Raw genomic sequence first — 22,084 nt, 5'->3', positions numbered from 1 at the left:
ATTACATGAAAATAATTTATTATAATGTAGTAGATACACATTGTTTTATTATTTTATTTATGTACTTTATACAATTGTAGAGCGATATATACATTTTATATTATTATCCTTCTGTCCAGTGTTTCTTACATGTACCTATTATATTAATTATATTTCTACTGCCTTGAGTTTTAATTGCATCTTTGGTGCGACAACATTGCTGTGTGTACCAAGACATTCTACATAATAATAATATACTAGACAATACAAACGAATCTCTGAAGCTTTAAGCTAAACAAAAATTGGAATAAAACAGAGGTAATTGTCTAACTGTTTCACAGTAAATGTGCGATAGGACCTAGAGGGAGTAACATAAGTTATACATAGAAGACATCACAAGTTGTGGAATGAATCGTCTTACATACTAGCCTTGTCACCCTGTTCCTGATACAACAACGTTTTAAAGCTATTTAGCTGTCATATAAGTATTACTATAAAAATAGTCTGGCTTACCACATTTCATCGTTTGAAGGGGCATCAAATCTTATTTTCACAACCATGCTAATTAGCAATCAGAAATATTGGGTTGGTTACATTTATCGCCGTCTTCCGGGTAATTTTGACCAATTCAATGGAGTAGGAATATTTGCATCATAAAAATATGGTATGTCTATTCTTCTCTTTTATACAAATCCGATTGCAGAAAGTTTTTGGTCGGATTACACCCGTGTAATGGATTGAAAATATTTTGTCGAGAGCAGCCAAAGGCACGGAATTTATATCTTATTTGTCTATTTAAACCTATTTCTTTTGCCCTTACCCAGTTTATTCAGGGTCACTCAATAAACCTACGTATTGTCATATAAACGTTAATTGACGAGACCTAACTCGTTGCGTATTAATTGATCGGAAACTGGATTAAATCCAAAAGGAAAGTGGAAATACAACCACATAAAGGACGTTACAATGCAATGCCTACTCACAATAAGTAATAACTTAACGACCTGAAAAGTCAACAGCATCCCATAAATATCCTAGTCTTGTTGTTAATTTAGCTGCATACCCGCTATTCGGACCTATTCTTGCAGTATATCAGAAAATTGCTAAAGCACATTTTTGGGGCCACAGGTGGCAGCACAATAGTCTATGACCCTTAGCTAAAAAATCCAGCCTCTCAGACTACCATTTATAAATCAAAATTTCTGTAACCATAGCATAAAGCATAGCGGAAATTGGAAATAATTATATCTAGATCTAATTACTAAACATTAACTTGGAAATGACAATGAGTACACTACACTATTAACCTACACATTGGTATTTTAAAAATACAAATAGTGAGCATTACAACTTTCAAATACTGATGTTTATATAAGTACAGAGAAGAAAATCGTGTGCGCAAATTCACTTTACATTTCATTATAAATATTTTGCATGAAAATTGTGAATTTGTGCATATTGTTGCCATTAAAAAAAATGGGATCTGTCAAATGGGTTGACGCCATCTGTTGGCGCGATTTGTAATTCTACGCTACTAGATACAAAGTTTGGGTGAACTCTTGAATTTACAGTTTACATTCATATAATATTTTAACAATGGACTTTGTTATAGAAAATATATCCTTGATTTGGTCTTCACTTACAAAAAATCATTCCATCTTTGCTAGGAGACATGATTTCTTAATGCTTGTATTTTAAAAGCCACAACTAATTCTCTTGTTACTCTTCATTTAAAAATATCAACCCTGTTGAAGAGAATAAAATATATTTGTATGGTTGTGTAGCATTTTCTAACTTATGGCATACCACCCTTGACAGATCACAATTTTAAAAAGTAAATAAGTAGTTATTTTTTCTTACCACTCAAGAATAACACGAAAGCGGTGTTATTATGTACTTTGTCCTAATAAAAATAAATATAATTATTGAAATAATATTCTGCAACGCCAAAAATGACAGTACAACAATAAAAATGAGCTCTAAATAGAGTACAACAATTGTCAACAACAGCGATAGAATTAAATCTAAAAATACAACAAGTTCGAAGTCGAGTACTTATTCAGAAAATTAACGTAATTTGCGTTAAACAATTTTGATTACTACTTATATAAAAATAATAATTACTATGCCTCCAATTTGAATATTTCGAAAAGGAAACATTAGCTGTTTAGTCTGCGAGTTAGAAAAAAATATTGAGCACGTATTTTTTATTTAGAATATAACGAATTATTATTCAGGAGCGGCGTCCTACGTCAATTTTAAAATACTTTTACGTACATTTTATACGTCGAATAATCGTACGTTACTGCCATATATGGCCATAGTCATCAACCGCAGCTAATATTCTACCCTCTACTAAACAAAAATACGTGTTCAACATATCCAGACTAAACATATACAAAGAAAATATATAATCATCTGTTTACGTAAAGTTACGATACCATCATTCCTGTGTCGAGTTGCAGCAGTTGTTTCATGAGTTCGTAGGTGGAGAAGGAGGTAGCGACCATTGGTATCGCTCGGATGTAGTTGATGCTCATGCCGCGGTACAGACCCTTCACTATGCCGTTCTCACGGTATATGAGGGTTAAAGTCTTCACCATGCCGATGCTGGAATTATTAAAAAGTTAGATGATTTTTGTGTTGATTTTTTATTCGCGTTTGGTCACTATCTCGCCTGATGGTAAGTGATGATGCGGCTTACGGATAGAGCATGCTTGCTACAGGTTTAGATTTGAAGTGGAGAAAGTAAGTTGCTAAGGTAAATCAGGGATAGCGAAGTAAAATAAGGCTGTTAATTTTATGCCTAAGTAGGTACTAGGTAAGTAAGATTAAATTATATTGTTACGAGAATAAACAGTATATGTAGGTATATAAAAGCTGTTTAATATTATTATGTAAAAAGCGCTCTGTTTTTTTGTTGCTTATATTTGCTATTAATATTTTTATTGTACTGCAGGTATAATATGAATTTCGAGCTACTCAACACACCTCGATTTCGAAATCTCAAAATCTTACTAGTGTGATAACCAGTACCTATTCTCAAAACACTTAAAGAAATGTTATGTTTATCGAAGTTAGAACCAAGACAAAGTAAGTTAGTTTATGTAAGCATTAGTTAACAAAGTGGGCATGGAGACAAATTCCTAGAAAATAACCTTAAAAATATAAATATACAAAAATGTGAACAACCAACCTCCTGCAAGTGTTGCCAACACCACGTGTAAATACCATGCAATCAGAAATATCGCTGCATTAGTTAGGAATAGAACCATTATATTGACAGGGTTGCCAACGAGACAAAAACAAAAAATATTTTATAGAATGCTCCTCTCAAAATTCAATAACAAGAAAAAATTAATTAAAATTTTGTGAAATTAAGGTTTCAATTAGAATAACATTTTATTTTGTCTCGTTAGCACATACATGTAAGAAATTAGAACAATATTTTAAGGTATATAGTGCAAGTATAGTCTCACATTGCAGTGACAATATAACTTTAAATTACACTAAAATAGCTCTTATGAGCATTGCATTAAAGTTGTTTTTTAAAGTTACTCACTGCCTTGCTTTGGACTATGCTTTAGTTAATATTGTGCAATAGTATTTAAATATGGGATCCATAGTAAAAGTAAGATTACAGTGCTTATACATTGCAAGGTAGATTAATATAGTTACTGACTGAATTGTTAGTGAATAAAATGTTTGTTTTGAAGTTATAATAGTTGCTAGAAGAGATGCATGAGAGATAAATAATTTGTGCAATTTTATTAACATGGAAATTTTGAAGTAAGTAGTAGTATTCATAAAAATGGCCGCTCTATGTATACCTAAATACTCAAACATTTTTTACGTTACAAAGTGTACCCCTCATAATATTTTATCCCCGACTAGTATCAAACCATGCTAGAGGTTCATATTCATGAGCAGTGTTCCGCGAGACACAACACGGCGACTCATGAATATGAGCATCTAGCATGACTTAAAACTAATTTATTATATCTCACGAAAGTTATAATATAAACATATTTTATCCCCTATTTAAACTTATTTGACGTTTGAGTATTCAGGTCTGTGTGAAGTTAGGATAGAACATCGAAGATGGCGGAATAGTGATGTAGTTGCATGGTGTGAATGCAACTCATGTTATTTAATGTAACATTCTGTTATAGTTATATGTAACTATGTGTCTATGCATGTTATACATGGCGTCTCACAGTCACATATGCGGACTAGTTTCTATGTGTATTTAAATTAAATGAAATGTTCTATGCAATGTTTGCGTGCACCTTTATCGTATTTACTTAGTCTATATGTATTGGAGACAGTTTGACTAAGTTAAGTAGGTAGCAGGTCGCAAGGCATGAACTATGTGAGTGAAACTATGCCTTTTATTTTCATTCTCTCACAAAGAAACTTTACCTACAAGTGCTATACCGTAATTCACAGTGAGTTTATTAAAATTATATTACAACATGAGTGATAGAGTGGCCATTTTACGTGAAACATTGACTGTCGTACTCAGATTCATTTAATGTTTACTTAACCCAATCCTGAGCAATTGTTTTCGATACAAAATCGTTACTGAGGAATAGTTTTAAGTAACTATTAAATGAGAGGCTTATTTATATACAAAAATAGTAGTAATACATACATACATAACCTAACGCCTGTCTCCCATGGGGGTAGGCAAAGACAATGGAACGCCAATTGCCACGGTTCTTACACACTTCTTTCGCTTCATCAACAGTCATCAGACTTTTCATGCATGTTCGTCGGTTAAAGGTACTTTTAATTTGGCCCTTTTTTAATATATCGTCAATCTGGTCGCTATATGTCCGTCTGGGGCGCCCTCTACCAACGGTCCCACTCATATTCGCTTTGTATATTTCTTTCGTAAATCTGCTTTCATCCATCCTTTCTACATGTCCAAACCATCGTAACATTCCCTTTTCAATCCTTGTCACTACATCGTCTTTCAAACCACACTTTTCTCTAACAACAATATTTTTCACTCGATCACTAAGTTTTACTCCACACATACTTCTCAAGGCTCTCATTTCCGCGAAATATTAAGTATATTAGTAATATAAATAATGTTGTGTTATACCCAAACTTGGCGGTGTGCGCGTCCATGCAGGCGAGCTGCATGCGGCGGCGCGTGACGTCGAGCGGGTACGACACGGACTGCGCCACCGCGCCCGCCAGCCCGCCGCACACCAACTTGCCCGGCACTGTCAGCACTAGACCTCCTGGAATATAACGATATTTGCTTTTTACCCGACTGCTTTATTTTTATTTCGTTAAATAGCTAAAATGAATATTATGTCTTTGGTGTAGCTGTCGTAGTGTCCTGGAGGTTTAAGACGCCTGCTTCTCATTCAAGAGGGTTTGAAATATAAAAATACGTGCATAATATTAAGATGGACTTAGATGAAACGAATCAAAGTAGCAAATACGTATTTTTTAAAAGTGACGTCACGGGCATTAACATAAAAATTAGACATCTACCCTATAAATTTTTTTTTTTATAATCTTTGCTTATAACCTTTCCTTCTAATCGACATCTTAATTCTAAATGCAACGAGTATTGGTCAGAAGGTATCATAATGCATGCATAATCAATGATTACCATCGTAATGGAACGAATCCGGTATTCCTCATTTACGATTCAAGTTTGCCTATTTCAAATTTATCGCAATTAAACTAAGAATATAATAAACATTGCCATTGCCGCTGTTAGAAAAAATGAGAAAAATGACAATAATTATGTAGGCTAGCCTAAGTAGTAGTGTTGCAAAATAGTATCTCTAAGTGGAGCCCACTCAAAATCAACAGACGTCGCGGTACGTCCACAAAGAGATGGTGGGACGAACTTGACACCTACGATAAGGATTAGCCGCAGAAATCTCTGCACAGACAGGAGTAGGAGCGTCGGAAGGCCTTTGCCCTGCAGTGGGACGACCACGGTTAAAAATAAATAAATAAAATGTAGTGGTAGGGACATCGATTGGCCGACATAACCCTCTCAGTAGTAGAACAAAACCACAAAAAAATTGAAAAACAAGACATTGTTTCCATTTTATACAGCCATAGAATTACTATAGGTACTCAGATTTGTATGCAAACCATAGACGATATGAACTTGTATCCTTGTAGTTACTCTGCAACTCTTATTAAAGCTCTTTAAAATTCCTACCAAGTTTGAAACATCAGTTTCCTCATTGCAAGTACATATGCGGTAGAATCACAAATGCGTGATGTTATAAGGTAAGGAAGCTATTAAATTGCAATGCATTTGTTTGCAGTCGTGCATTTAATGCAGATTTTTTGTGGTAAATTCTTAGTGTTTTATTGCCTAGACTCTTAAAAGACAATGTCAGTTTTACGACTTTTTCCTTTAAGTAGAGTTTGATGAACATTCATAACTTTGTTCGACTATGCTCATGTTCCTTTTGAAAAAGTTGCGATCTTGTTTCGGTCAAGACTAGGGCTTTAGATTTTGCCCTTCTTACTTGTTTTTTATGGGACAAGTCCGCCACATTCTCGCAAACCGCTGCAACTCCTGTAAGCTATGATCTATAGGAGACACAACCATGAAAACACCGGAACAGTGAAGTCATGTGACGCGTTCCAGGCGCAAGTGAATGACTGTCTGACTGTGCCACTGTGTGGATCCCAACAACGAAAACAACTGTCCTGTTTCCTATCTTACTGCCTAATTTGTTATACGTAGTTCCAACTAAGGTAGGCTAATCTAGTTAAAGAGTAACTTGGAGAACCCACCGGTATTCCTCTCGCACTTTCTGCAGAGCGTGGTGGGCAGGTACTTCATGCAGAAGAACTTGAGCGACTCGAAGCAGTAGAAGCTGAAGCCGGCGTACGGCACCATGCCCATCATGGTGGGCACGAACCCGCGGTACAGGGCGCGGATACCGCCCTCCTGTAACATTCACATCAGAATTACAAGCTGAAGTGGACTTTGTAATTAAGAGGATTAAAGTGAATTTTGATTTGAGGTCATGATGATAAATACTGAAAGATCGTATAGTTACTAGAACGCGTGTAGGCTGTATGGACCTACGATTTATCTGTACAGTTGATCCTGAAGATCTACATTAGGATTCCATAATATTATAATAGGTTTTCAGGCAGGATATCTGTCCAGCATTGAATATTGTACTCGATGTTTTATCGTCCAAACCGCTGGCAACTTTTTGCATACATGTTTTTTCCACGGAATAGGTGCCTTTACTCCATTTGTAATCTTTATGTCTATCTAGACATTCTGCCCTATTCCACATAAAGCATATCACATAATTTCATCCTTACCGTTCGGAACATGGTGGTGGCCGCATGTGCGATTCCATTATACTTGTGCTCGCCCGTGATTTGGAACGCGAGCCGCGCCCGGATGGTGTCCAGCGGGTATGTCAGGGTGACAGCCGTCACGCCCGCGCCCGCCCCCGCCACGAACTTGTCGCCATGTTGCACCACCGGTATGTGGACGCCGCTTAGGTACTGGAACATAAGTATGAGTAATTAATTCATCATCATCATCATCAGCCGAGAGACGTCCACAGCTGAACAAAGGCCTCCCCTTAGTCCTCCACGTAGAACGACAAGCCGCCACCTGCATCCACTAGATTAATAATAATGATGAGTATAATAATTTTATTAATTAGAGGATTTAATTATAACTATAATTAAATGATGCTGTGCTAAGAGGAGGCCTGGCCTGATAGACAGAGATATGCGATAGTGGACTCAATAGGGTATCTATTTATAGTATGTTTGGCCACATATATATTAAAATGGAAATCTGACAATATTATTTATCTATCTTCAAAATTACTTTTGAGGAAATAATCGGTAAACAAGTGTCGCATTTAATTTGTCTATTTATTATATCAACGAAAATAAACCTATTTCTACTGGCCATTCCATGGTTAATTTACAAGTTAACTTATTTTAAAGAAAACATTTATTTTGATATACTCAACTACACACATAAGTAGTTAATTGTGTTTTGACATTTTTGTAGTGTTGAATTGAATTATTTCAGTGTGTTAAGTTTAGTTCTTAGTATTCCTGAAAACGATTTTCAGATATGTTTAAGTGTAAGTTAGGTTGATACCGAAGAATTTTCAAGTATATAAATATTTTAAAAATAGCCACTCAGACAGCGACAGTACCCCACGCTCCCCCGTGAAGGGGAGTGAACGATCATCGAGGGCTGATGGTAGGTCTACCACCGCCCGCCTCACGCTCAGGGCACCGCGCCACATCTCATCAACGTGACTGGTGAGGACTCACATAGTGTGAAAGTCTCGAGAAGAGCTTACTATAGAAATGATCCTATGAAGTAAGGTCTTGCCGTTCGCTGCGAGTGCCGGGGAGGTCGTTCGCTCGCGGAGAATCTTAACACCGCGATTCAGAAATGCGCGTCATCGGCACAGTGGCATCTAGTGGTAAGATTTGGAAGCGAGCGGACCGGTCTAAAAAAAAATTATCTCACGCCACGTGGTACTCGCCAGATAGCGCTACGGGTGCGTCGGCTACATTACATGATACATAGGAGATATTTATGTGTTAACTGTCTGAGCGGCTGTTTAGTGTTTAATGCTTGAAATCACTAGCTTTTGATACTGAACTTAATTCAGCTTAGACTGCTATACTGAAGTATAATAGTGTTTCATTATGGTTCCAGTATCAATCTACAGAACCCAAATAGACATCATAGGGTACTAAACACTTTAAAATAAATTAGGTCGCCGCTAAAAATAAAATTGCTAAACATTATAATAACTTTCAACAGAATTTCTTTGACAAACAAAACAATTCTAAAAATACTTATAGAAATAGAAATCTTTCATACGATACAGATACAGATACGGGCGGATATCAGTTGTCTGAGCTGTCTACAAGATAAAAGAATGAAATAATAAACAACCCAGGATATAAAATAACAAACAAAAATGTAGATTATTTAACACGTGTTCTGCGTCACACGTGATTCATGTAGATATCTAAATTAAGCGATTTCTGAGAAAAGATGGGAAAGTAATCAGCTGAACTGACTAAGCATGGCAATAGAGATAGCATAATCTTAGTTTTAAGGTGCAGTTTTGATTTGAAATTACATACATGGAACTTATGATGTATTTATTAATTCAGTTAACTTTTAAACTATAGATTAGTTATTGCTTAAATCATAACCAGGGTGGAAAATCTTTCATGAACCATCCATTAGTTATAGATTAAAATGATAAACATTTTAGCTTGACAACATTAATAAACACACGAGTTACAAGAGAAAGACTTCACATAAACACAGTAACAAGTCACTAATGAAACAACAAAAAACATCCCATGAAAAATATCACCGCTGAACTAAAATCGTGACCACATACTCTGCAAGTCGGTGCCAAAACATTAACTTATCATTATTTCGCAATATTACGATAACGATTCCAATAATGTGAGAATTACTACATTCAATATATGGTCGGCAATATCTACGTAATCTGTTTGGGGGCTTGGCACTGATAAAAATAACCATTCGTTCTTAATAAACTGATAGGACATTTTCCATGGGTTAAAATGGCCTGTCAAATAAATGAAATCGTCTCATAATTCAGCTTCCTTGCAAATAGTTCGATAACCTTTGTATCTGGTGCGACGTTCTAATTATATCTATTTATACATAATTATTTTGATAAAGCCAATGCTAATTGCGATTTATATTGTTTTTAACGAAAGCGAGTCTAATGAAAACGTATTTATTTATGTTCTAAGATATATGTAGGAATGTCTTATTTGCACAGGAAAACATGATAACCATTTTGTTTTTGTGTATTATAGACAGCACGGCAGGACATCAGCCCTACTGTGGACGTGGACACCTGAATAAGGGTTGCGGGGACTGTTGGATACACGTAGCTTCTTACCGGTCAGTCTAGAAGGCACTGTCTCAATGTTTAGCGGTATATGTCTTATGGCTGATAATGCCAATTTAATTATCGGACTAAAGTGGATAAAGTCAAACGCTGCCATTTTTACAAATGCGCTTATCGCATATTTTATTTATTCAAGTATTTTTAAGCGGTCAATGTACACCAATCTTTGGATTAAGTGCGGAAACGGACGTGGCTAAAGATATATTTACTTTGCACATAGGAGTAGATAAGCACCCTTTAAAGTTTACAGAGTCAATAAGTAAACAAGTATTTCTGAAGGAAACCGATTTCTTAAGACACAATGCTCTTTGCAATACTGTTACCACAAATGGAACTGGGTGACATTAAGAACTGTGATACGATACTTTTTTTTTCTTTGGATGTAAAGCAAGTGAGTCTCCACTACCGATGCCATTTCACATCCGAAAAAAAGGTTAACAATTGACATATCACCGAGGTTATGTCAAAGTCGTCAGATCAAATGACCCTTGGGTAAGAATGACCGCACCTTTCTGTTACACGCACCGTATTTCCGTATACCATAGTCGTTTGTGGGTCAAACTGTGGCATAATGTCATCATGCCACGCCTCGCACTCTCTCTTTCATGAGGTCAGTAGAATTACGTTGACAGTAATTTCATAAAGGGCAGGTAAAACTATTAAAAAAAAGATAATTGATTTTAAATTGCAGCTTAATATTGTGCGAAGTAAGGTTAAATAAGTGAATTGAATTAAACTGTTGATGGGTATAAGGGCAAGAGGACGACAAACCGACCGTTATGGTACCGACCATAAGTCTATCTAGAGGTGAAAAAAAAGAAAGGGATGATAAATAAATTACAGTTTTTGATTTTGCCTTTTTATTCGAAATCATGAATAAGATTAAGTAAACAAATAAATTATAGATAAGTTTTTACAGGAATATTAAACGTCATATTTCAGAGTTTTCAGACGGCTTAATGTAAAAATTCAGTATGATAAATGTGTTTAAACTTAAACAATCGAATGACAGTGACAAATAACGTTTTTGTAATAACTTTTTGTATTCAAATGTATTAATTTTATAAGTATGTAGCATAAATGACTAAGAGGATTTGATTAAAATAATAATATGATGCCAACCAACAACATTAACCATATGAAATTATTAATTTAACTAAAGAATTACTTGATGTTTTTGCATTTTCACGAAGTAAGTACATAATTATGTACATAAACAAGTAAAACTAGCAGTTTTGACAAATCAAATTAACATTACAAGGCTACCTACATAGAGAACGTACCAAAGACTGTCAAGATGGTTTAATGTTACCGTCATCATCATCATCATCAGGCCTCCCCATTAGTCTTCCACGTAGAACGACAAGCCGCCACTTGCATCCACCGTACCAGTCTTTCTGTTACCGTACCATTAGTGAAAGTTTTACCCTACCACTCTTCCCAATTAGTATTTCAAAACTGTCTCCTTTAAAACCAAATGACACAAATAAAATATCTTCAAGGAAATCCTTAGAGACTGCGTGTGCGCAATAAAAGGTAAAAACAAACGAATACCGGTTTGAAACTGTTGTTTACATACGAGAGAGCTGTCCTAGTAGGTACCGTACCCTCTTAGTACCGTAGAGAATTAGAGATATGCTACTAACGGCAGAAATTAATAACCATTAAATTAATGTTATGGTGTTTTTGTCAAAACCTAGATTGATCCACAGTTTTTTGAGGGGGGAAATTATCCCATTACTTTTCCCGCCTTGGGTGAGGTGAGAGAGAGTGTCAGACTCTTACTGACTAAAAACCATCCCGTTCCTACTCCTGCTTGTCGAGCCGGACGGAGGTAATACGCTAGATAGTCCGCAGCTCCATTTTCCCACCTCGAAAAAGGGGTCATCTATCATTTTCACATCTAGATTACTGAGTCAGTGAGACCTAGTTCCATACAGGGCATAAGCGGCAAAAATTGCTTGCTCCAAATGCACACAAAAAATGGACTTCTAAAAGGAGGACATGTTCATTGAGCTTCTCAAGAAATTCCCACATGAGTACATAATACAGAGGGAAATACCCAAAGTATGATAGCAATAGAAATTATGTTAAAATGCCTTTATTCAATATATGTATGAAAGTTTACAACCACTCATTCAATGAAGAGACATAGGCTTACATCGACTTTACGCCGTTGGGTCAAACAAATCGAATTACACATGTTTTAATGGCCTACTCGTCCATCTCACTTATTGTACCATCACGAAAATTGAGCTTTTACATAAATTACTGATAGGCATTTTTATTTTCAAATTCATTACTTAATTTTTTCAACAAGTCTATTGCTAGTAAAAACAGACATATAGGGATTTTTTTATGCAAAACATTTATTTAAACAAAAGAAGTTAAGGGAAGTAAACTTAGTACTTAGAACTAATTAACTGCAATTTTATAACTATTCATATAACTGCAGCCCGAGTTGTAAGTTCAAACGTTAGCTAGCGCCATGCAAAAACTACTAAACAAAATCGGATGAATCTCAACCAAACCATAACCTAGATTAACACAAGAATGTGATAGACCATCAATAGAGGTAGTAAGGACAGATTCAAGGTCAAGCACTTGTCGGTAGAATCTGTCATGGCGGCAGAGACCGGCGCGCGCGCACCGGTGTGCCAGTTAACGGTCGGCGGCCCCACCGGGATCCGACACCGGTTCTTTTGAAAGTGAAGCTGGAACTCGATGTAGGATGCTTGGAAGGTGAAGAATTCTGTGTTTGCTAACGCCATATTGATTCTTGTGTTTTATTGATGAAGATCCTACTTGGTCATAAATGTGTTTAAGAAGATCTTTATGGAGATGCAGTTGGCATTACTTAGTAGATCATGAAGTGTATTAAACGCTTGCATACAATTTGTCGTAGTAATTGCCTACAAACGTAGATGTAGTGACTATAAATGAGAATAAGTATTAGTAGACAAAGAGGGCCATTAAGAGGGTCAGTAAAGATTTGGACATATACATATGTGTAAAATTTTTAATAACCATGAAGATTAAAAGGTTAAATTCCAGTGTTTATAATCTTGTATCCTGCTATGTATGTATATGAGATTACCTGTTTAGTTATAGGTAAAGAAGGATTTTAAGACAATTGTGTTAATAAAATAAATAACATCACTGATGACCAATTGCACTTTATGTTAAAAGTACCATTACCTGCAAATAAATTGATTTGATTTGATTACCTTTTTACAGTTAACGGCTGAACAGTTATTCAAATCGAAATTGAACGCATAAAAGATTAATATTATCAGAGAAATAAAGAAGCAAAATAAAAAATCTCTCGCTATTTACTACATTGTTACGCATTCACAGTTAAATGGCTGAACCGATATTGAAGAAGTTTAGTACGGATTTCACGGAACCGGAACAGATTGAATAGGTGGCAAACGAGCAGACGAGTCACCTGATGGTAAGCGACCAGCGCCGCCCATGGACACCCGCAACACCAGAGGAGGCACAGGTGCGTTGCCGCCCTTTTAAAAAGGAGTATGCTCTTTTCTTGAATGTTTGAAGGTCGTATCGGTTCGGAAACTAGACACGATGAGGTCGATCGAGAAGAAAGTAGACACAATATTTAAACAAGTAAAACCAGGAGTAAAAGGAAGTAAACAAAAGTTTCGTACAGAGATAGCCTTGAACTTCATACTGTGGACGAAAATAAACAGTTATTTTAACGTAGGTACTCTCTAAATTAAAGGCAAGTCTTGGCAGTCCCGTCTGAACACGTATGACGTCACAAACGTCGAGATAATATGCGGCATAATCACGATAATATCATGTAGAATAGATATTACAATGTTTAACCTAGATTAAAGTAATCTGTATTGTGCTTTGCTACTCGTAACTATAATACGAATAACGGATTAATGGGATTACGAGAGTGCACCGTTGCCATTGCGGAATTCATTGCAGATAGAAAACTAGATAAATTATTACATTAAAACATAGTTTAGAGATTGCAATATTAATTTATGGATACAATATGTTTTATTGAAAGGAATTCTGCGAGCGAGTTTTTAAATTTAATGAATGCATTTTTTGGCAAAGCGTGGAGAAATGTTTAGTTGGCAGTCTTTTGTAATTCATTATCTATCTACTACTGATAGTAGAGTAGCAACAACACACTAGATCTCAATTAAAAAAATAAATACCAATTTGTTGGTCATACTGAAGGCGTTAAGAATAACGAGTCAATCATGATTCATGATCCCACTGACCCTTTGCATTCACGAGACATACTTAACAGTTACTTATTAACATAAAATAGTAGGTAAATACAATTGTCTATGTCCACTATACTACACACATTTTTTAAATATTTCTGTGATACGATATCCTTTTGATCCTCTAATGACATGTTTATTTTCGTTTAAAGAAGAATTTTGCAGCCATGTTTACTCAGGTAAGAAGATAAATAATTATTCTGTACATGTACTGGGTAGGTTACAAAAGATATAGTGTCGTCGGCGACGCAACTGTGACTTCTAAATTGTTGTGTGACCCGTCTGCTCATTTGCTCAAATTTCATAAACAAAAACAGAAGCAGCACTACTGTCTTTCTTCTGTCTGAAGCAATCTTTATATTCTTACTTGTATACCAAATAACTGAACTGACGGCACTTCGTGTATGAAGACAAGTCTAAGTGTTTCTGAATGCACGATACATTTTATTCTGTGTCTATTATCGTAGTATGAATCCAAGTGTCCAGTCGACGTGGAATGTAAAACAGATTCACTGGAACCGATATTGTTTGGAGCACAAGCACGAATAATGATGAGCACGAGCGCATTTGCATAAATTGTTTCAAACCAAATAGATATTAAAACATCACTTGATGCCATAAACGTGTCTAAATGTTTGTGTAATAAATTACTGGTTGGGGTAATTTATAAATACGTTGTATTTACTTTACTTTATTCTTAGGCGTTATTGCTGAAATATGGGTTAATTTTCGGGTTAGTCCCGGATCTGAATAAGATCTGACTCACATTCGGGATTTTTAGATTATAAATAGCATGAACTATGTAAATCTGCACCTATCTGTTTATTTTTAAGCTCTTCTAGGATATTTTTCAGGGTCTATTTACCTTAAAATTTTTATCGTATTGACAAAAGCAAAATTTTCTTAAGCATGTATATGATTTGCTCCACAAAATATCTAATAGATTACTTTTATAACACAAAAAGGCACCTGTACAAACAGATTATATCTATAAAAAAGGCAACAAAAAAGCTATAGATAATTTGTTGCCCAGTAACAAAATATAACAATGAATAAACTCCATTGGTCGACTAACAAATAAGAGGAAATTTACAATAAGTAGGGACCTACAATAGAAAACCTCGTTAGTTTCCGATCATATGATTAGTCATTGCAAAACCGTAATAAGGCTAAAGGAACTTCATAATTCTGTATTATGCGGTAAATTCAATGGAATTATGTTTGTATAAACAGCTCATACTTTTACTAGAAATTATTTAAACTAGTTCACTATTGTATGAGATGAAAAACATCATGTTTTTATTCAAAACATTGTCAATGTTTTCTTAGATTTGTCTAAAGCCTTTGACACAGTAAACGCCCTGAGGTACACCTGCGACCGGTGACTAAGCGGTTTATGTTTGTAGTTACCTTATTTAAGCTGTGATTTAAGTACTTTGGCGTGAAAATAAAAAATCCATTCTTACAAACGAGTTGGTAATAAATTAATGTTATTAAGAAAGATAGAAATATTGTATGGAATTTATAGCGAAATTAATAAATTTTAAGTCTTAAGTATTTAATAATAATATTAAATAATTATCTAAGTATATTTAATATTTTATAATACTCAGTATTAACATACTAAGTACCTAAGCAGTATACAAGGGCATGTACTCTATCGATTTGCCCATGAATGTGTGTCTACGATGATTACCAAGGTGAGTAAATATCGATCAAATAATTATGACGTCATTGTTTTGCAGAAATATTTACCTAGATGTAGGTACGTGAATGAAAAGTTGTAATGGTGCCAAAATAAAGTCTACGTACAAGATCTATGGAAATTTATTTTTTGTCTGTCTTCCGTAAATCTTAATAATTACTTACTTATGAATAAATCATAACAAAAAATAAACTAGGAAAACTAAAGTCGGAAATCGGGGATATTCTGAGATTGAAGTATTTTAAATGGTCCCAAAAATAACTATAGGAAAATCAATTCATGGAAATGACGACTTTTTTCCTTTACATATTATTCAAGGAAGACCAAAAACTGCGGTTGTGGTGATGCATTGTCATTGGTGTATAACATACCAATGACTAAATACAAGTTTCATAAATTACATTTTTGAATAAACAAAATATTAGCTGCGGACTCGAAATATGTGGATAAAATTTATACATATAAAAAAACAGTTATATTTGCATTCCAAAAAATCGAAAGTTTTTATGCAGTTTTCCCCCGTGCTTTGTATGTTGCTAACTTGGTTAGCAGTTTCAGAGATTAACGTGTCCAAACAAACAATCTTGTATATTTTGTTATTATTAGAATTTATTTACAAACTGACGTAGCTAACATCAGAGATCATTTAAGTAAATAAATAACTCAGTTAAATAATAGTATTTACGGGAAATATTCATTTAAAAGTCTAGGTAATGTTTATTATGGGAAGTATTATTTAGTAAGTAGCAAATAACGTAAATTTTAATTCTACGCTCTGTCTGAAGGTTACACAACGTTTTTCCGAAAATAACCACAGATGTGGAGAAAATTATTTATAATGAGGTGAGAAGCACTATGTAGAGAGAAATGATAGAACTTTACTCTAATTAACTACTTCAATAAACAATTAAATTAAAAATTTAAAAAACCCCCGACAAAAAACTTAATTTCCCTTTAAAAAGTAAAAAAATAATATAAAAGCAACTTAATCTTAAAGTACCTAAGAATGTACTAATAATTCTAAAAAAATACGTCTCGTTGGGGGACCGCATTCATATGGACTGTACACCGCCGCCCGCACCGCTATATTTCTATTTTAGAATATAATAGAATAATTCTAAGAAATAATTAGGAGCGGTCCCCCTACGCGACGTATTTTTTTAGAATTATTAGTACATTCTTAGGTACTTTAAGATTAAGTTGCTTTTATATTATTTTTTTACTTTTTAAAGGGAAATTAAGTTTTTTGTCGGGGGTTTTTTAAATTTTTAATTTAATTTTTTATTTTGTACTTTTTATAGGTAGGTTAGGTTAAGTTAGGCTTAGTATATTACATATACTTACTATAATTTCAATTCTTGTTAAGGTATAGATTACATTCGAGGTCAAGCTCGTTCGCTTTTATTTTTTATTTTTTTTTTACTTATTAATTACTAATTTTTGTTTCTACATATAAGTAGGCTAAAGATTACATTGGTGCAAGATTTTTTGTTTATAATAAAACGTTAAATTAAAAATTTTATATTTTTGTTATTAAATTTTTAATTTAATTATTATTATTTTTTTAATTTTTATTTAATTTTTTATTTCTGTTAATAAGATAAAATAATATCTTCTTTCATTGCGGTTTAATTTGAGACCCAATCCCAGTATATTTGCAGACCTTCGGTTAATCTCCCCACTTTCACCGCCCATAACTTTAAAACGGCTTAACCGATTTTCCTCAAACATGTCTAAGAACACTCGCACGTAAGTCCCCTTTCATACGAAAAAAACTAAATTGAAATCACTGCATCCGTTCGGGAGTTATGGTGCCACAGACAGACAGACAGACAGACAGACAGACAGACAGACAGACACGTCAAACTTATAACACCCCTCTTTTTGCGTCGGGGGTTAAAAATACTTGAAAAGAATTCTTTTCGTTTCGGTAAAATTGTAGGCGGGACGGGGATGTATGGAAATGTAACCTATTATCTGAGCAATTAAAATCTTTTTCAGATTATGTAGTTATTTTCAAGGTAGTTATATCATATTTTTGTCTTTCAGTAACATACGTCCTATTGGTCCTAAAAAATATTGAATACACTAAAACCTTACCTTTTTATAAATCTCGAAGCTGGTAAACTGCGTGGCTGCGTACGGGAATATCCTGACCATTTGGGCTCCATTCCCTTTGTAGAGGGCTATGAGGGACTCCTTCTTCACAATAGCAGTTAATCCGCCCAAAACCCCGTGGTTCTTGTAGTGGGACGACTGCGCTTGGAGGAGGATCTTCATACGATCCAGTGGCGCCACTGTCGTTTTTGCGCACATACCCGCCACACCTTAAAGAAGAATTACGACGAATTATTTCGTGCGGTTTGTATTTAATTTAGGGCAAAGAATAGAGAATCTCTTGAGAAAATCTGGTCGGCAAAGCTATGGAATGGTCGTTAGTTAATCACACCACGTAGGAACAATGACTCTTTAGCTTAGTCATAAATGGTTGCATTTGTTCAGGAAAGGACATGTTAAATATTTAACAATTTTAAAAGCAGTACGGAAGGGACATCTTATTTTTTTACAAATTGAACAATTCCAAAAGCGGTATGGAAACCTAATAACTGCGAGTCAGTCCGAAATTGCGAACTTTTTGATTGTAATACTGTTTTATGAGGAGAAACCCTAACAGAATTGATGGATCTGCGTCACCTAGACATAAAGAGGGGGCGACCTAATGTCCGGCGACTCCGTGGCTGGCTTTAGATGACCTTCCAATTAGTTACTGTACATGTCCTCGGGCGATCAATTTATTGTACCTAGGTAGATATAAAAAGAAGAGGAAATACCCATTTATAGCAAATAAGCTAGATTTTCAGCATAAAAAAGATTTCAGCTATGTTCTTTTGACTGTTCACAAAGCCAAGCAGTTTTTCATGCTAGTATAACTAGTATAGTATAGTAAGACTGAGGTACTTATTAAATAGAAAAGAAAATGCAGGTCTTGACAATACCCACACATATAGTTAATGTGATTGGTTAATGATGGACATCAGGATTGACTTTTTTGTTGTGAATATAAATGATAGTTTTAGTGTATTGTTTTATTTACACTTATTTTATTTCATACTATGTCTCATGTCATAATTTTAATTTTCGTACCACACAGGAAGAAATTCCAGTAGGAATATGTGGTACCTGTTTGTACCTCAATTGTATATAATTATGTACAGTACTTTATGTTGTATGTGTGCACATAAATAGTTAATAAATTGATTGATTAATTAAAGACAATATTGACGAAAAGCTATGCACTTAAATGTGCAGTTAGACTAAGTATTTTTTTATTCAAACAATATATTTGGCTATTTATTCATTATTCAACTCATAAATGCTCATTATATTATAAAGTCTGAAATCATTAAATTAAATTCAGAATATGTTATGAATTTTTGAAGTAACTACAATTTTATCAAAACAAAATGCAACAAAATATTTGTTATTAGTTAACAGAAACATAATGAGTTTTTAGAAATTTTATTCTGCTTCTTGAATAAGTTAAGCTTCTTATTTTTGTAGCTATATGGAAAACATTTCTGTACAGTTTTATTTTTATTACACACCAGACAAATTTTAATAAAATAATTTAATTTATTATTATAACTTAGGTAAATAAGTTATATTAAAGAATATTAACTAAATAATAAAAATAACTATAACAAAAATATTTTTATAACTTAAAAATACCCCTAATAGACCTCTAAGCCCTAAAGACGAAGAACAAAAATAGATCTTATTCAATAAAACATAACATCACAATTACTGTAAACTAACTTTTCGCTAATTGTGTTACACAGACGATAAATATTATGTTGTTATTTACCAATAAACTATTTGTCAATGTAACTGATAAGAAATGATAAGCATATCACGGATAACACTGGACAGCTAGACATGTTGAAGAATTCAGATTGTTTATCAGATTTATATTAAAAATAGCATCTAGTAATAAGGTTTTTAAAAATAGTTTCTAATAAGTACCTATGCAATTTATTTTTATTATACTTCCACATATATTATCTGTGGTAAAATATTCTAATACATTTTTTTTAAAAGTAACTACATAGATAATTAATTTTGTGTAATGAATACATTTTTACAACCAGATATTTAAAAAAAATTATTGTAACTACTAGATTCTAAAAGTATTTAAAATTTTAAATTAAGGATACCTATTTAAGTTTTAAATATGCTAAGATATTAATTGACCCCTTTGCCTACTTCATTAGACTTTCTTTGGCTCAGTTTGAGTTTGACATACTTCTAATAGCATTAGTACTTACTTTATTTATTTATTAACACATATTTATTACAGTAACATTGATACACTTACCTCCAGCCAGTAAGTTCTTGAGTATAAAATCAAGATTATTTTTCTGTTCCATAGTTAAGGCCATATTCACTTGAGTTTATAAAATTATATTATTTACAGAAACAAAATTAATTAACCACTGTTCTCACTAGATATTCACATTTGTACGTATATATTCGATTTAAAAATCACCAGCTAACACCATGGCACGCTTTAGAAATTCTCCAATTAATTTATTCAAAGTACAAACGGGCAGTGGACATTTCTTGACGATTGTTCACGCGACATCTGCTCAGACTTTCACCACCGATTAGTAACCGAAAGAAAATTTTATTCACGTTAGCCGCATGCCGACTCCGCGGGCAAGTGAGCGAGCGCCACGACTCGACTGACGCGGCGAACCTGAATACAATTTGAATGTTCAAATCTCAACATTATTCCTCGTCTGCCGTCTCGCAATCAGCTGACGCTGTTTTCCAAACATTTGTTTCTCTATCTAAAATCGTAGCCAGCATTAAATGTATTACCGACGTTTGTAGGTATTTGTATCCTTAATTACGTAAATTATATGAAGATAAGCTTTTTAGATTAATTATTTTGTTCAATTTATTTTATTGGACAATAAATTAATAAAACAAGACATCAACATTCAGCAACATTTATCATCTTATTTTCCCTCAGTGACAGTGACAAATGACAATGACAAAGTGACATCTATCCAACGTCAAAATGACAATTCTCTATGGTTGCTGAAATGGGCGCGTTTACGAATATTGCTATAATTATATGTATTTAGTTTATTTTAAGTTAAATAATTAGGTTAATTAATAAAAAAATAATTTAAGTGTATTAGTAATGCATTGTAAATAGTAAGAAGCACGTAGACAGGGCAGCAAGGCCTTTGTCCCGACCATGGCTGAAAATAAATACCTAACTGAAACTTATACATATATTAAACTTTTTCGTTAGCGTCTGATTATATACTGTACGCCTACTAGATATTTACTTTAGGTACTCTTTGCGGAATAACAATAATAAATATTTTACGTTTGTTAGCATTTCATATTAGTGTGAACAAGGAGCGATTCTCGAGTTTCTAGTTCTACTAATTATGGGTAAGCAACGAATGAAACAAATATTTGGTAGCTAATTTATTAATGAAGCTAGATAATTAATAAAATAATTTTGCTATCGTGTTGTCAGGTGATCACATATATCTAATTAACGAAAGTCTTTGTAGAGAATCCACTATTGTGTAGGTGATAAACCTCTAGACCTCTACCTAAAAGATGGCATATGTGATAGGTACAACTGCAGTTGCGCCAATCTTAACATCTTCATTTCAAGTTTTCAAACAAATGTTCAGTATCTTATTATGCTAAGGTGTGGAGTAGGAGTAGACACTGCAAACAGTAATAAGTAGGTACCTAGTTCTTCGAAAATTTTAGAACTTTGTTGCCTTAGGTACCTACTTAATTAGGTCATGTTAGATAACAAAATTGTTGATTTAATTCCATCTCGCTTACTTAGAAAATTTATGAGAACTCAAACAAAACTAGGTAATTGCATCGATAAGGCACTTATTGCGTTAGAGTCTAATGCAGAAATGTGACGGGTCGCACATCCTTTTTGTATGATGTAATTTTCCAGGAAACGGCGACTAAATACGCAATAGCATTCGTTTTGCAATTAATTTCATAGTTCTGTATTTGAATATTTCGGTGGTGGTTATAATGGCGGTTTGGTGTATAATTTTTTTAAGGGGGGAAAATAAATTTTATTTTGAGATAAATTATTTATTTATTTATATAAAAGAAAT

The 22,084-nt window shown here is 33.9% G+C and overlaps 1 protein-coding gene and 1 non-coding gene across 2 annotated transcripts; both read right to left on the bottom strand.

Annotated features, from left to right (window-relative positions):
• Position 1: 1 nt before the first annotated feature.
• LOC118272197 (solute carrier family 25 member 16) lies at positions 2 to 20,741 on the bottom strand. The gene is made up of 6 exons (XM_050693668.1): positions 20,287 to 20,741; positions 18,012 to 18,238; positions 7,312 to 7,500; positions 6,766 to 6,922; positions 5,090 to 5,231; positions 2 to 2,589 (listed from the first exon to the last, which is right to left on the bottom strand). The coding sequence occupies exons 1-6, from the start codon at positions 20,348 to 20,350 to the stop codon at positions 2,412 to 2,414; spliced, it is 957 nt and encodes a 318-aa protein (XP_050549625.1). The 5' UTR covers positions 20,351 to 20,741; the 3' UTR covers positions 2 to 2,411.
• Positions 8,153 to 8,354, bottom strand: LOC118272289 (small nucleolar RNA U3). Its single transcript, XR_004783351.2, has one exon. It is a non-coding gene; the product is annotated as a small nucleolar RNA U3 (small nucleolar RNA).
• Positions 20,742 to 22,084: the final 1,343 nt, after the last annotated feature.

The sequence above is a fragment of the Spodoptera frugiperda genome, chromosome 5 (assembly GCF_023101765.2).
Source record: "Spodoptera frugiperda isolate SF20-4 chromosome 5, AGI-APGP_CSIRO_Sfru_2.0, whole genome shotgun sequence".
Classification (NCBI taxonomy): Eukaryota; Metazoa; Arthropoda; class Insecta; order Lepidoptera; family Noctuidae; genus Spodoptera; species Spodoptera frugiperda.
The sequence above is the reverse complement of the archived record's forward strand: the minus strand, read 5'-3'. Positions and strand labels throughout refer to the sequence as shown.

Excerpts from the sequence above, each read along its gene's own strand:
- LOC118272197 (XM_050693668.1), bottom strand. The coding sequence starts at position 20,350 with ATGGCCTTAACTATGGAACAGAAAAATAATCTTGATTTTATACTCAAG. Across the intron at positions 7,501-18,011 it reads GCTTCGAGATTTATAAAAAG|TACCTAAGCGGCGTCCACAT; the intron begins GTAAGGTTTTAG and ends CTTATGTTCCAG. Across the intron at positions 2,590-5,089 it reads GCGCACACCGCCAAGTTTGG|CATCGGCATGGTGAAGACTT; the intron begins GTATAACACAAC and ends TAATAATTCCAG.